The sequence below is a fragment of the Neoarius graeffei genome, chromosome 14 (genome assembly GCF_027579695.1).
Source record: "Neoarius graeffei isolate fNeoGra1 chromosome 14, fNeoGra1.pri, whole genome shotgun sequence".
Taxonomy (NCBI): domain Eukaryota; kingdom Metazoa; phylum Chordata; class Actinopteri; order Siluriformes; family Ariidae; genus Neoarius; species Neoarius graeffei.
In genome coordinates, this window is record NC_083582.1 from 33,001,185 (window position 1) to 33,016,391 (window position 15,207).

Below are 15,207 nucleotides of genomic sequence, written 5' to 3' on the forward strand. Positions count from 1 at the left end.
TGACTTGTCCCGGGTGTACTTACAGAGTGTTCTTACAGTCCAGGATCCAATTTTGAGGTAGTCGGTTGATGACAGTGCAGGTCTGCCCACCTCCTCACAGGTCCTCCACCAGGCTAGACCACCAGAGTGGTGCCCTGTTTGCCAAGGTCTATATTGTTTTCTACTTTCTGAGCCATAGTGTATACTAAGGGGCTAATAGTTGTAGCAAGCCCCCAGAACTACTACAACTTGCAATACTCTGCTAACCTGAGTGATGAGTGTCAGCTGTTATTCCTACAGGAGTCTTCCATCTGCCACACATTCTCTATCCACCAGTGACACTCTGCAGAGTTCCTGTGCTGAACAGAGAAACAGCTGTGTTGCAATCCCACAGCCACCTGGTTGCAGTTTAACATCATGCCCAGGACCACTTATAAATATAATAATTATAAATTAGGGCAGTGGGCATGTGCCATCCTTGACCGCCATGCAATGGAGTAGTAAGGAATCTCCTTCCCTCCACTAGCCTGGGGTGGTGCCTTGAGCAAGCACTAGCAACCCCTCGCTTCCCCTGGTCAGGGTTATGACTGAAGACTGGACTCGGCAGACTGCACAGAGGATACCACCACCTGGTGGTTCAATGGGCAGGAAGTCGGACCTGCGCAACTCTCCCTCACTCTAATCCAAGTCATGTGTGAGTCTTGACTTCAAATTCAAGTCCTGTGGCAATAGGCAAGTGGTGAAGCAGCAGGTGCGGAAACACTGGAAGCTGTAGTCATGAACCTGCACACAGGCAGCCCAGGGCATAGGGTCACTCTCTGCTGGAATAAAGCAGCAGTGGAGTTCGGCAGCCCCCTGGGTGTCTGGGCAGCTCTGTTTAGGATTCACTCTGCTCATCTCTATGGAGGAAGGGGCTAGAAAAGGTGCTCCAAACATAGCCTACTTCACCTCACCCTGGCCAGCACACCGTGGCTGGCAGGGATCCCACTCAGCGGTCAAAATACAACAAAAAGATAGTGAAGGTACTCAACCTTGGCACATGGAACGTCAACATGTGGGTGTACCTTCGAAGCCTGGATTGGCCTCATCAGTCACCTCCAGACCCACATCCGCCACCCACCAAATTGAAGTCATGCTCATCTTCAACCCCAAAGGACAAACAACATCATCAGTTATAAATAATTGTATGGGCCCCACTACCTTCCTGACCCTTCAGTCTTGCACCAGATCATGGACTATTCTACCAACTGACTCATAGCTATGGTATGATGGGAGGTCTCATACATCAGTCAGGCAGGTCTTATTATTTCTAAATACCCAGTGAGTGGATTTTCTCCAATTAGGTAAAGATAGTCAAATGGGTATGTTAGTGATTTTTTTCTGATTAGTTTCTAAGTAGTGTGTAATTTTGCCTGTCTAACTTTGGCATGGACACTAGGTATTGCAATGCACATTTCCAAACACATTCCCATAGGGATCATGTTATAAATGATAATTTTTAGTGTATTTGTCAAAATGGAAAGGTTTTAGCTTGCAGCATGGAGTGGAGTGGTCTTGAAGCTTGCAGCTTTTCTAGCTCAGTGAGTGAACTTGGACTTGGCTTTTACACTGGATAAGCCCCTTAGTGTCCAAAGAAATCCTTCAGGGATAACAATTTTCTTGAGAATCAAGACCGATTCTTCATATACACACACACTCACTGGCCACTTTATTAGGAACACCCATACACCTGCAGTTTTATGCAGTTCTCTAATCAGCCGATCCCTTGACAGCAGCACAATGCATCAAATCATGCAGAAACAAATCAAGAGCTTCAGTTAATGTTCATTTCAAGCATCAGAATGGGGAAATTGTGATCTCAAATTGTGAATTTCCCTGTGGTATGGGTGTTGGTTTGAGCCAGATGGACTGGTTTGAGTATTTCAGAAACTGCTGATCTCCTGGGGTTTTCACACACACAACAGTCTCTAGAGTTTACACAGAATGGTGTGAAAAACAAAAAAACATTGAGTGAGTGACAGTTCTGTGGGTGGAAACACCTTGTTGGTAAGAGAGGTCAGAGGAAAATGGACAGTGGTGGGTTTCCCAAAAGCCTCTTTACGCTAAGAGCATCTTAACTAGGAGAGAGAGTGTTCATTGTGCTGCTTGCTCTACCATTTAATGATGATCTTTGTGCTACAATGCTTTTGGGAAATTCAGCACAGATTGGTTCAAGCTGCCAGGAAGGATATAGTAACTCATAACAACTCTTTACAACCGTGGTGAGCAGAAAAGCATCTCAGCATGCAACAGCAGAAGATCACATCGGGTTCCACTCTTGCCAGCCAAGAACAGGAATCTTAGAATCAAGAACAAGTTCCTATTGAAGTGCCCAGTGAATGTGTATGTATAGTCAACTGGCCATGATTATAGGGATTCTCCAGCGAATTTATTCTCAAACTTATTTTAAGTAAAATAGTTGCAGATTTCAAAAATCAAACTTTCATTTTCAGAGACCAAATAGTCTCATCTCATCTCATTATCTCTAGCCGCTTTATCCTTCTACAGGGTCGCAGGCAAGCTGGAGCCCATCCCAGCTGACTACGGGCGAAAGGCGGGGTACACCCTGGACAAGTCGCCAGGTCATCACAGGGCTGACACATAGACACAGACAACCATTCACACCTATGGTCAATTTAGAGTCACCAGTTAACCTAACCTGCATGTCTTTGGACTGTGGGGGAAACCGGAGCACCCGGAGGAAACCTACGCAGATAACATGCAAACTCCACACAGAAAGGCCCTCGCCGGCCCCGGGGCTCGAACCCAGGACCTTCTTGCTGTGAGGCGACAGCGCTAACCACTACACCACCGTGCCGCCCCAGACCAAATAGTGTTCAAGAAAAATTAATTTTCTTTAAAATGCCATATGTGCTTGGCATATGCGATGACGTCAGGTAGCAGTCACTTGGAGCAACTCACCTGTTTATATTCTCTATTTACTTCATAGTTTTGCTAGTTTTACAAGTATTTTACTGAATTTATCAGTTTTTAAATAAGTATGCCTTATTGTGAAGCATATAAATGCCACAATGATGCTAAAAAGAAAGCACAAGCTGGAACTAGACTGCATTTCTGCAGAGAAAATGCAAAGTGTGCTTGCTCAACTGTGGCAGAAGGTCACCGACAGAAACTGGATCAGACATGAGACTTTGCGCTGCAAAATCTTTTTTTTACATGATCTACATGGTGCTGGGTAGATTAACAGAGAGAGTGTGTAGCATGGTTTAAAACAGAGATTTTAGACCGTGTCACGTTGCGCTGCGAGTTGAGCCATTTTAAACCAAGCGTGCAGCCATACACACTACACACACTATACACACTACACTAGGGTGACCAGATTTCCCTAGTCTGAAACCGGGACACTTCTGTGCACGACCATGCTCGTGCATGCACACCTTTTTTTTACGTAAACGTGACACTCAGAGAGGTGCTCTTATCATTTTGTTGAAGCTCACATTTATCAACATCTCACATGAAATAAAACAAACAGGCATTTTGTTGTCTAGTAGCATAGTGGTATACAGATCAGTTAAATTATGGTCAGACAACAGATTTTGTAATGGCTGAGAATAGGCCAGGCTATGTCCATAGGCCAAATTTAAACTGATTCATTTCACCTGTTTGTGAGAACACCAAGAAGAATGCATATGCACATGTAGGCTATATCTCTAAAATTGTATGCACTATAGCATGAACTTAAAAAGTAGATATGTGACCTCAACATAGTACGGAAGCCAAGAGAGGCCCGTCATATAATCCTTTTTTTATTCACCTTGTTATCCCGAGATAACGACATAATTAATTTAGGATCTCGAGAAAACAACACAACTAATTCGAGATCTCAAGAAAACAAAACTGTTATTCCGTGATCTCGAGAAAACAAAATTATTTCATGATCTCGAGTAAACAGCTGAGAAATGGTTCATTCAGGTGCGCCAAGAGACTTGTGATATGCTGACTTTGGAGCTATTTCTCATTCTGTATAGACGCAACTTTGGTCATTAGAATGTCTGGAATAATCGATCACCTAATAAGGCAATATTTTGATCAGGGGTTGACACAGGGAGAGATTGCATTAAGTCTTTTAATAAGGGATAATTTCAAAATTAGTCCGCGGCACCTCCGCAGAAGACTGGCCCAGCTTCGTCTCTACCGACGGAGATACAGTGATCCAGCTGAGATCATGAAATAATTGTTTTGTTTTCTCGAGATCTCGAATTAGTTGTGTTGTTTTCTTGAGATCCTGAATTAATTATGTCGTTATCTTGGGATAACAAGGTGAATAAAAAAAGATTATATGAAGGGCCTCTCGCGGCTTCCGTAAATATACACTCAAACAAAACAGCACTAAAGGAGGAGAGGGGCGACAGCCCGAGGAAAGCCCCCACAGGAGCGCACATCATTTGCAACATAGGCTACCCAACTCAGTACAAGAACAAAGCACTTACAGTGTGTGCAGTAGGCTTCGTGCGCATTGTTCTGCGCCTCTCGGAGGAAGGGGTAGGTACCCTGTAAATCTTTGGAAAAGGTACATTTTCTTTTCGGCATAATTGCTGCGGCATTACTGCTGCTAGCTGCTAGACAAAGAACATTCGCGCCAGTTAATGTTTATTTTATTGTTGCATGGCAACCCGTTCTTTTGTCTGGAATAATGTGGCTAAATAAACACCCATGCCACAGGGCCAGGGGGCAGTAACCAGGAAAGTTTGCGATTCCTGTCAATTCATCAAAATAGTAAATGCAGACATTTCTCTGCTAATGATTCCCACGCTGCTCAGTCGCAAATGTCGCGAGTGGCGAAAACCGGGACATATCCGTGTCCCGACAGACTTTTGTCGGGACTCGGGACACACAACCCCAAATTGGGACTGTCCCGGTAAAACCGGGACGTCTGGTCACCCTACACTACACACACTTTGCCACACACACTTTCTGTAGATCATGTGAAAAAAAGATTTTGCAGCGCAAAGTCTGATGTCTGATCCAGTTTCTGTTGGTGACCCTCTGCCACAGCTGAGCAAACACACTTTGCATTTTCTCTGCAGAAATGCAGTCTCGTTCCAGCTTTTGCTTTCTTTTTAGCATCATTGTGGCATTTATATGCTACACAATGAAACATACTTATTTAAAAACTGATAAATTCAGTAAAATACTTGTAAAATTAGCAAAACTACAATATAAACAGAGAATATAAACAGCGGAGTTGCTCTAAGCGACCACTACCTGACGTCATTGCATACGTCACCACCGGAGGAAGCCCATCTAGCATTTTAAAGAAAATTCATTTTTCTCAAACACTATTTGGTCTCTGAAAATGAAAATTTGATTTTTTTTTTTTAAATCTGTGGCTACTTTTACTTAAAATAACCTTGAGAATAAATCCACTGGAGGATCCCTTTCAGGAAAGTCCCTATAAACAACATATGGACTGACTTCCAAAATCTCCCACTTCATGATGACTTTGGTTGTGAGTTGTGGACAGGAATTAGGGGTTTAGTTCTGGCACATCACCCATGATTGTGTAACACTATTTTCCCTTCCCCAACATTACTCAGCGCTGGGAAGAAATTGCCTTCAGTCCCATCACACTTCATTGGTATTGCAACAACTGACATTTCCATGTTATTACGAAGCCAATGTGACCCGATACAATGAAGCTCATTTCTATTGTCGTCTTTCATTCTCTGCTGTAATTTATTTTGCTCTATTGCCCACAAGCTCACACCATTCCATTGATGAGACCGATAGCTTTCTGTAATTGACAGCCAGATGATCTTGTGCTTCTTATGACTGTGCAAATACCCTGCTGCTCTGGAGGACACGAAGGAGTGAAAGCCTAGTTGTGAAATAAATCAGACTAATGTCTTTAACATTTGCAATATTTTTGTCTCAGAATAAAAATGTCTGTGTAAATGTGTCAAATCTTTTGATCAAAGAAGAGAGATTCAGTCACAATGCGTCATCTTGAGCAGGGCAGAAGAATTTAGCAAATTTTACCTATTTTATATTAGTTTTACAAGGAGAACCAGATAGGATTGAGCAGAGATAATATTTTTTTTGACAAGATTCTTGCAACACTAACATTTCTGGCTGAGGGCAAGGAATATAAATGTGTCACGTGAAAGACCTTTGGATTGTTACAGCTGGTTTTAGTTCACTGGATGATTACTCTTTAACAATGAATAATTTAGTTGCTCTTTCTCAGATGTTCCTTGCCAACAAGTGTGCAAAAATAAAGGAGGCACTCTGTATTTTTAGGAGATAGCTCACTGGAGTCCTCTTGCATGTCGAAAGCTGTTGATGCTCTTTGACTAAATGGCATTAAGGGGGAAAAAATGCCCCTGGAAATCACACAGGGCCCTCTTAGCTCTCGTTCTTATCACTATTACATTCATTTTTTTCTTCAAATATCTCCCTGCCACCAATCCACACTCTTCTCCCTTCCACTTTAAGCTGCGAGAGATTGAGCTGTTTGACAGATTTTGAGTGCGGTGATTGAGGAGTGAGTGCACAGCTCATTTTCTGCCTGTGACACTATTATCGTCAATAGCAGCTGCAGCAGTGAGGGCTTTTAGGCTCAGAAGCTTTGCACATTCCCATTATCACTTTCTAACCAGCACAACCAGAAAGGACAGACAGGTAGGCAGTAAGGAAGAGAGAGAGAGAGAGAGAGAGAGAGAGAGAGAGAGCTTTGATAGTAGGAAGGTGGGCAGCTGAGAGAAATGAAGAAAAAGACAGAAGGGAGAGGAAGGAGGGGGCGTGAAAGGAGGGATTGAACCCTTTCCCCATCAGCTTGTGAGGGGAAGGCTGCTAGAGATTGTGGGCTGGGTTAAATGGCACTTAAAAGGCGCCGGCTGTGAGCGTTCCAAGCCTGAATAGCAGACAGACAGGCAGGGGAAGGGGGCAAGAGGAAGAGATAGAGGGGGGGAGAGAGATAGAAAAAGAGAACCACTGGAAAGGACCATCCAGAGGTGTGTGCATCAAACACACTTCTGCAGAGGGCTACATACAACAACCCAGTTTATTTTTTAGCTTGCACTCTTACTTGGAGTTTCTCGACACTTTTTCCACTCCATGGAACCCACAGTGCATTGGGCCATGTTGCTGCTGTCCCTAATCGGAGTCGGGGTGGCTCTGAAACCTGAGTGGCAGCCTGGGACCTACGATTCCACAGAGGTGGGGGCCAATGAGTTTGTGAATCATTACAACTCGACTGCTGAGCAAGTGTTCTACTATAGCACAGAGGCAAGCTGGACGTATAAAACCAACCTGACAGAGTACAATTCCCAGCAAGAGGTAAGAGTCATGCTGCATGTCAGATGCTCTGTCATTGTGGTTGTTATTATAATCTTTAAGTTCTGTGTCACATGTGTCTGGCTTTAAAAAGCTGCCCAAGTCCTCAAAGCTTATATTATGAGATACAGACATGACTGCTGCTTTATGAAAGACGTTTGCAAGAATGCCACCACTATAACCATCGCCTTCCAGATGGTAAGGTTCCAGTCTGTCTTCCAAAGCCATCCTGATGTAATAGCTGGCCATAAAATGACATATTTATGGTTCCTTGTGTTATTTTTATCACATGACACATTCAGGGGACCTATGTTTAACTTAACCAGAATCTGGAAAATGTGAACATCATAACTGTCAGCTGTAGGTTGCTATTGTAATTTATTCTGGGAAACAAAATGATAATGAGAAACAGCTTCTCAATGTGTAATGGTATCAGTGTATGATGAAATGAAAAGTCAGTCATGTGTATAACTGGTAAGGCAATTGCTTGCTACTGTCCAAAATCACAAAGCCGATATGCAACTGTACTGTATTCTGTAGAGGGCACAGAAAAAGTAAAGATGTGCTGGTCAACAGGAGATTGATGCTGAAGCAGAGGTTGGGCATTCCTACTCTCTTAAAGGAATGCGCGCACACACACACACACACACACACACACACACACACACACACACACACACACACACACACACACTCTTATACTTCTGTCATTCTGGGGACTCTTATTGACCTAATGCATTCCCTAGCCCTTACCCATTCCTTAACCATCACAACTAAACCTAACCCCAACCCTTACCTTAAACCTAATTCTAACCTGAACTCTCAAACAACCCTTTGAAAAAGTGAGGCAGAGCCAAAATGTCCTCACTTTCCAAAAATGTCCAAACTCTGTTGGCTAAAAGTGTACTCCGGTCCTCAATATGTAGCACGTACAAGTACACACACCCACACAGTCTCTTGTACTTCTGTCATTGTGGGGTCTCTCATTGACGTAATGCATTCCCTAGCCCCTTATCCTGTCCTTAACCATCACAACTAAATGCCTAACACCAACCCTTACTTTAAACCTAAACCTAATTCTAACCTGAATCCTAAAACGTAAAAAGTCTTAACCCTCAAACAGCCCTTTCAAAAAGTGAGGACCAGCTAAAATGTCCTCGCTTTCCAAAAATGTCCAAACTCTGTTGTCTAAAAGTATATTCCGGTCCTCAATATGTAGCATGTACAAGTACACATACACACATATTCTCTTGTACTTCTATAATTGTGGGATCTCCCATTGACGTAATGCGTTCCCTAAACCCTTACCTATTCCTTAACCATCACAACTAAATGCCTAACCCCAACCTTTACCTTAAACCTAATTCTAACCTGAACCCTAAAACATAAAAAGCCTGAACTCTTAAACAACTCTTTGAAAAAGTGAGGACCAGCCAAAATGTCCTCACTTTCCAAAAATGTCCAAACTCTGTTGGCTAAAAGCGTATTCTGGTCCTCAATATGTAGCATTTACACACACGCGCGCACACACTTTTGTACTTCTGTCGTTGTGGGGACTCTCATTGACGTAATGCATTCCCTAGCCCCTTACCCTATCCTTAATCATCACAACTAAATGCCTAACACCAACCCTTACCCTTACTTTAAACCAAATTCTAACCTGAACCCTAAAATGTAAGAAGTCTTAACCCCCAAACAGCCATTTGAAAAAATGAGGCAGAGCCAAAATGTCCTCACTTTCCAAAAATTCTGACATCCAAACTCTGTTGGCTAAAAGTGTATTCTGGTCCTCAATATGTAGCACATACAAGTACACACACACACACACACACACACACACATTCCCACCAGGCATCTCCTTGCAAAATCTCTCACTTTCCACACAGCTGTCCCAACACTATTTAACACTGTCAGCTGGGCAAGCGGGCAACAGCCCAACCCTGTTACGCCCAACAGGTGTGACCGTGCTCTGACCTCAGCCCATCATCCAAGAACTTGACAAGACACTCCCAAGAGCTGAAATCTAAAGAACCAAACCAAAGAGAGGCATGTGGTGCACTGAGCCTAACCTGGGGCCCACCTGATGTGATGTCTATTGTTCTGGACAGATCAAATGAGGTGATCAAAGCGCCTCTGTCCTGAGCAGAGGTGTGGGACTGAATTCGTACTGAAGAAACACAGCCATGTAGAAGCAACAAATCCCAGCACCTACACACTACAGCAGTGAAAACAGAAGTTCATTTCTTCCCATCTTGTAGTGTGACATACATTATTTGGAGTCAGAATGTCAGATTAATGGTAGGCATAATAATATGACATGGTTGGACAAATCATAAATATATTTGCTAACCCACCGGACTAGTAAAAGCTCCAGTGTGCTACCCAGTCGCATGTTTTGCTTGCCCAGAAACCTAACTGATTGGATGAACTGTAGTACCTAACATAATAACATACTGTATAGTGAGCTTGTGATTAGTCATTAGTTATTAATGTAGCATCATGATTGACAGCAAGGTATTGGCAAAACACTGCCTATCACATGTGGTTTTCTCTCTTCATATCCCATGTAAAATATACTATTTGAATTTGGATACTTTCTCTTGACCTGTTTAACCAAAAGATCAATTAGTTATATGACCCTTTGCGCTGGATTTTATTTTGCTCAGTTTTGTCCATAGGTGGGTTTCCATTAACTTGCTTAATGCACAATATGAAATCGCGAACTAAAAAACAAGCAAAGGAAACATGTGAATTTCGAAAAAACTCTCAAATATTGCAAAAAAGTTTATACACTCGCATACACCAAAGCTGTATTGCCAGAAGAGAAAACCCAGCTTTAATCATATAATATGATGTTGATAATATTATCAACATCAAAATCAAATCACTTGAACCAAGGATAATACTAAAGCTGTACACCAAATTTCCATTCATTACTTTTTGAGTTATGCTGGGAACAGACAAAAACTAAAAAAATCCTGGATCCACATACATGCCCAGATTTGCTTCAAAATAGAACCAATTGTTCCTTGGCTCATGCCCCACTTTTCTTCAACATTTCATTAAAATCTGTTCACGACTTTTTGAGTATGTTGGGAAAAGATAAACAAACAAACAAACAAACAAACAAACAAACAAACAAACAAACAAACAAACAAACAAACAAACAAACAAAGAGCGGCTAAAACAATCTCCTCCAACAAAGTTGGCAGAGGTAATTAACGGATAAATTTTTATTGGTTTTTTTGAAAAATATATGCTTGTTTTGAATTTGACACAGCAATATGATTCAAAAAAGTTGGGACAGGGACATGTTTACCACTGTGTTGCATCACCTCTACTTTTAACAACACTTTGTAAATGTTTGGGAACTGAGGAGACCAATTGCTGTAGTTTTGAAAGAGAAATGTTGTCCTATTCTTACCTGATATACAATTTCAGTTGCTCAACTGTTCGGGGTCTCTTTTGTCATATTTTGTGCTTCATAATGCACCAGATGTTTTCAATGCGTGACAGGTCTGGACTGCGGACAGGCCAGTTTAGCACCCAGACTCTTTTACTACGGATCCATGCAGTTGTAATACATGCAGAATGCAGTTTGACATTGTCTTGCTGAAAGAAGGAAGGCCTTCCCGAAAAAAAATGTCATCTAAATGGCAGCATGTTGCTCCAGAACCTGTATATATCATTCAGCATTAATGATGCCTTCCCAGATGTACAAGCTACCCATGTTATGTGCACTAATGCACCCTCATACCATCACAGATGCTGGCTTTTGAACTGTGCACTGACAACAAGCCAGATGGTCTCTCTCCTCTTTAGCCTGGAGGGCATGGTGTCCATGATTTCTAAAAAGACTTTTCAAATTTTGATTCATCAGACTACAGGACAGTTTTCCCACTTTGCTTCAGTCCATCATAAATGAGCTTGGAACCAGAGAAGGTGGTGGTGTTTCTGGATATTGTTTATATCTGGTTTTAACTTGCATTTGTGGATGCAGTAATGAACTGTTTTCACAGATGACGGTTTTCTGAAGTGTTCCTGAGCCCATACAGTCATTTCCACAAGAGAATCATGTTTTTTTTTTTTTAAATGCAGTGCCACTCGAGGGCCTGAAGATCACAGGCATCCGATGTCAGTTTTCAGCCTTGTCCTTTATGTAGAGATTTCTCCAGATTCTCTGAATCTTTTAATGATATCATGTACCATAGATGATGTGATACACAACTTCTTTGCAATTTTACATTGAGGAAAGTTATTCTTAAATTGTTGCACTGTTTGCCCACGCAGTCTTTCACAGAGCGGCGAACCCTATCCCCATCTTCACTTCTAAGAGACTCAGCCTCTCTGGGATGCTCTTTATATACCCAATCATGTAACTGACCTGTTGCCAATTAACCTAATTAGTTTTTTTTAGCATTACACAAATTTTTCAATCTTTTGTTGCCCCTGTCCCAGCTTTTTTTGAAACATGTTGCTGACATCAAATTCAAAATGAGCATATATTTTTCAAGAAACAATACAATTTCTCAGTTTCAACATTTCATATGTTGTCTTTGTCCTATTTTCAATGAAATACTTTATTGGGTTCCCATGATTTGCAAATCATTGCATTCTGTTTTTATTTACGTTTTACACAGCGTCCCAACTTTTTTGGAATTGGGGTTGTATGTAACATAGAGAGTATCTCAGGCAAACGTGGACAGAAATAGAGAATGAGTAAAAATGTAAATGTGACAAGGAAGCATATCTATTACCAATTAATACCAGATATCAACAAGGCCTTTTCGTATAGATTGAACTTTAGTAGTGAAACAGGATGAACCAATTTCCATTCTCTTCCTCTTCCTGTAGTTGTTTTGAGACCCCACCTTAAAAACAACCCTGTTTTTTCTTTCTTTTTTTAAATACCAGAGTGATCAAGGTCTTGGAAGTGATGAAAGAAGAAAATGTGCCCATGATTATCATCCTCAGAAGTTTAGGTCAAAGGAAGTACATGGTCTGAACCTCTAATAGTCCTGTTAACTTGGGTGTCATGGAAATGTGATCGCTAGATCAAGACAAAGCGAGGCCGAAGTTAATGTTTATGGACTGTCATTTTCTTTCCTCTTCTTAATCAGTGGTGGAAACAACTGAGATAATCCAAGCTTGGGTTGAAATTGTAGTCTTTAAAGATCCACAATCTTGATGGCGACATAGAATTGACTTATGAGTGGCGGGTGAAGCTTCTTCATTTAACATAACAGAATAAAGAATCACAGGTGCTCAGTGCCACACTTGTTCCAGCAGGATGTAACAAATCTGTCTTTGCATGTATGCAAGTAACTTCCAAACTATTCCTTTAAATATTTGTTTCTGATGCTTTTGTAGAGTCTTTTTGTGTATTTAATATAGAGAAATCCTAAGTGCATCACGAAAAAGCTTTATCTTTGACCATAGACTCAACAATGACCATATTCCTGGCATGGCTTCCAACTTGGTTCTCCATTAATGGCTATTCCCATTTAGCTAATGTAATATGGTAAAGGTCACACTGTTTGCCTCTTTCAATGAAGAATGTAAATACAGTGGGTGGCTAGCTACATTAGGTTGAATTACACTGACACAGTGTATTCACTTCTTAACTTGCACAGATGTGTATCTGACACACAGTTCAATTGTGACGGCAATTCAAATCCAGCACAAGATTAAAAATGGTTTCACTGCACACAAGACACAGGACAGCTAAAATGACAGCAATTATACAGTAATACTCCAGTCATTTTCTCGAATATACAACTCCATCCAGTGCAATTCAGAGGTGGATGGGTTCCCTGGGTGCCACAACAAGAAGTGATACTAATTTACTTCTCCTCAGTACTGGTTCATGAGCAGTTTAAAGAGGAAATGCTGTAAATTGCAATTTTGCTGCTCTTCTCTAATGTTCTTATCTGATGTTTTGCACAGGTGCTGGCAAATCTGGAGAAGCAAAGTTTTGCAGAAGCATGGGGAAAGGTGGCTAAGGCAACGTTCCCTGATGAACTCCTGAATACCTTTACTGATCCAAAACTGAAGACCCTCATCAAAAAGATTAATGTCCTGGGACCTGCCAATCTTCCTCCCACAGAGCGAGAAAGGGTTAGTCTGCAAGCTATCCTCCAAACTAGAGATAAATATTAATCTGATCAACTTTCCACAAGTGTACCAATTGCATTCTGCCTAAACATGATGCTATATTTGTAAATCACATTCTTGTAGTTTGAGATCTTGAATGTTGGCTATAAACGCAGTACTCACTACTTTTTTTTTTTAATTACACTGCTTTCCAGTTTCAAAGAAAGCAATTACTGTAATGCCTCTTTTTTTTTTTAGTACAATTCCATTCAGAGTCAGATGGACAGCATTTATTCCACTGCAAAAGTGTGTCCTAAACCAGAAGAGTGCTGGTCTTTAGATCCGAGTAAGTAAATGTTTACTGACTTTTCGCAACCAAATTTTATTTATGTAATGGGAAGTATTATTTTCATTCATTAATTATCTATACCGCTTATCCATTGTGGATCATGGTGCGCTGGAACTAATCCCAGCCGACTTCGGGTGAGAAGTGGGGTACACCCTGGGCAGGTCACCAATCTACCACAGGGATAACAGAGAGACAAACAGCCATTCACACTCATGTTCACACCTATGGGCAATTTAGAGTAGCCAGTTGACCTAATCTGCATGTTTTTGGAATGTGGGCAGAAACTTGAGCATCCAGAGGAAACCCATGCAAGCACATGCAAACTCCACATAGAAAGGCTCAGGTCAACAAGCAAATTCGAACCTAGAACCTTCTTGTTGCAAGGTGACAGTGCTACCCACTACACCACCGTGCCACCCGGGCAGTATCCCATTTTGCTGATTTGGCATTATCTTTCGGAGATGCAAATGAGGAATAAAAGTTAAGTGGCACACCCACAAGGGAGAAGCAGAATGCTTAAATCTTTCACAACATTTAAAGAGGCCCGCTCACCCTTCCCAGGATCCAGTGCATTGTTTTTGTTTACATATGGGCTACTGTGTGTGTGCTATAGCATAACCTCTGAAAATTCTCGGTTTGTGATCCCTTCAAAACCCATTTTGAACTTTTTCTTCATCCATGTGTAGTAGGCTGAATTTTGAATACAATATGCCTGATATTTTCTTTCCTTTGTGACCAGCCATGAGATGACCATGGCTGGTTCTAGTCCATTACAATGGAATAACCATTCCATTGTAACAAAAACGGAATGGGTCAAAAGAATTTCAAACATATGTACTTTGGCATAATATCTTCAATTTTATGTTACAATTTATGACCTATGGCCTAGGATGTTGCCATATTGTTGCCGATTGTTTGCACATTGGTGTGGAAAAACAATGGCATTAGAAATGGTGATTCGCTACTTAGCGTAGAGGCTTCTGGGAAAGGTGAGCTGGCCCCTTTAAGTGGAATAGCACAAAAACCACACAAACCAACATTTCCTCTGTGAAGGGGCACAGTGCTAATTTTAACATAGACACTGGTTGATTAAAGCCATACATTTACAACATGCCATCTGTTTCATTAAAGTGTCAAAATATGCAGATGACCTCAAGATATTTTTGGCTTTTTGTAAATTCTTTCTTTTCAATTCAATAAATGAAACAAACCATTCAATAATGTGATAATCAGTGTTGTAGCCGAGTCACTAAACGTCGAGTCTGAGTCCAGTCTCAAGTCCCCAGTGTTCAAGTCCAAGTCAAGTCCAAGTCATTAAAAACAATTTGAGTCAAGTCCAAGTTGAGTCCACTATTGAGCCGAGTTGAGTCCACTACTGAGCCAAGTCGAGACTAGAACTGTACCATTTGACAGTGTCTGTTTCAGCGCCACTGACATTAGTTTGTTCCTGA

General features: G+C 41.4%; 1 protein-coding gene across 3 annotated transcripts in view; it reads left to right on the plus strand.

The window, feature by feature from the left end:
- Positions 1-6,910: 6,910 nt before the first annotated feature.
- The window catches only part of ace (angiotensin I converting enzyme (peptidyl-dipeptidase A) 1), a 56,700-nt gene continuing 48,403 nt past the window's right edge, over positions 6,911-15,207 (plus strand). For all 3 annotated transcript variants that reach the window (XM_060939556.1, XM_060939555.1, XM_060939554.1), the window contains exons 1-3: positions 6,911-7,317; positions 13,261-13,431; positions 13,666-13,753. In XM_060939556.1, the coding sequence (XP_060795539.1) occupies positions 7,096-7,317; positions 13,261-13,431; positions 13,666-13,753 (481 nt within the window). In that variant the 5' untranslated portion in view covers positions 6,911-7,095. The remainder of the gene's footprint in view (positions 7,318-13,260; positions 13,432-13,665; positions 13,754-15,207) is intronic.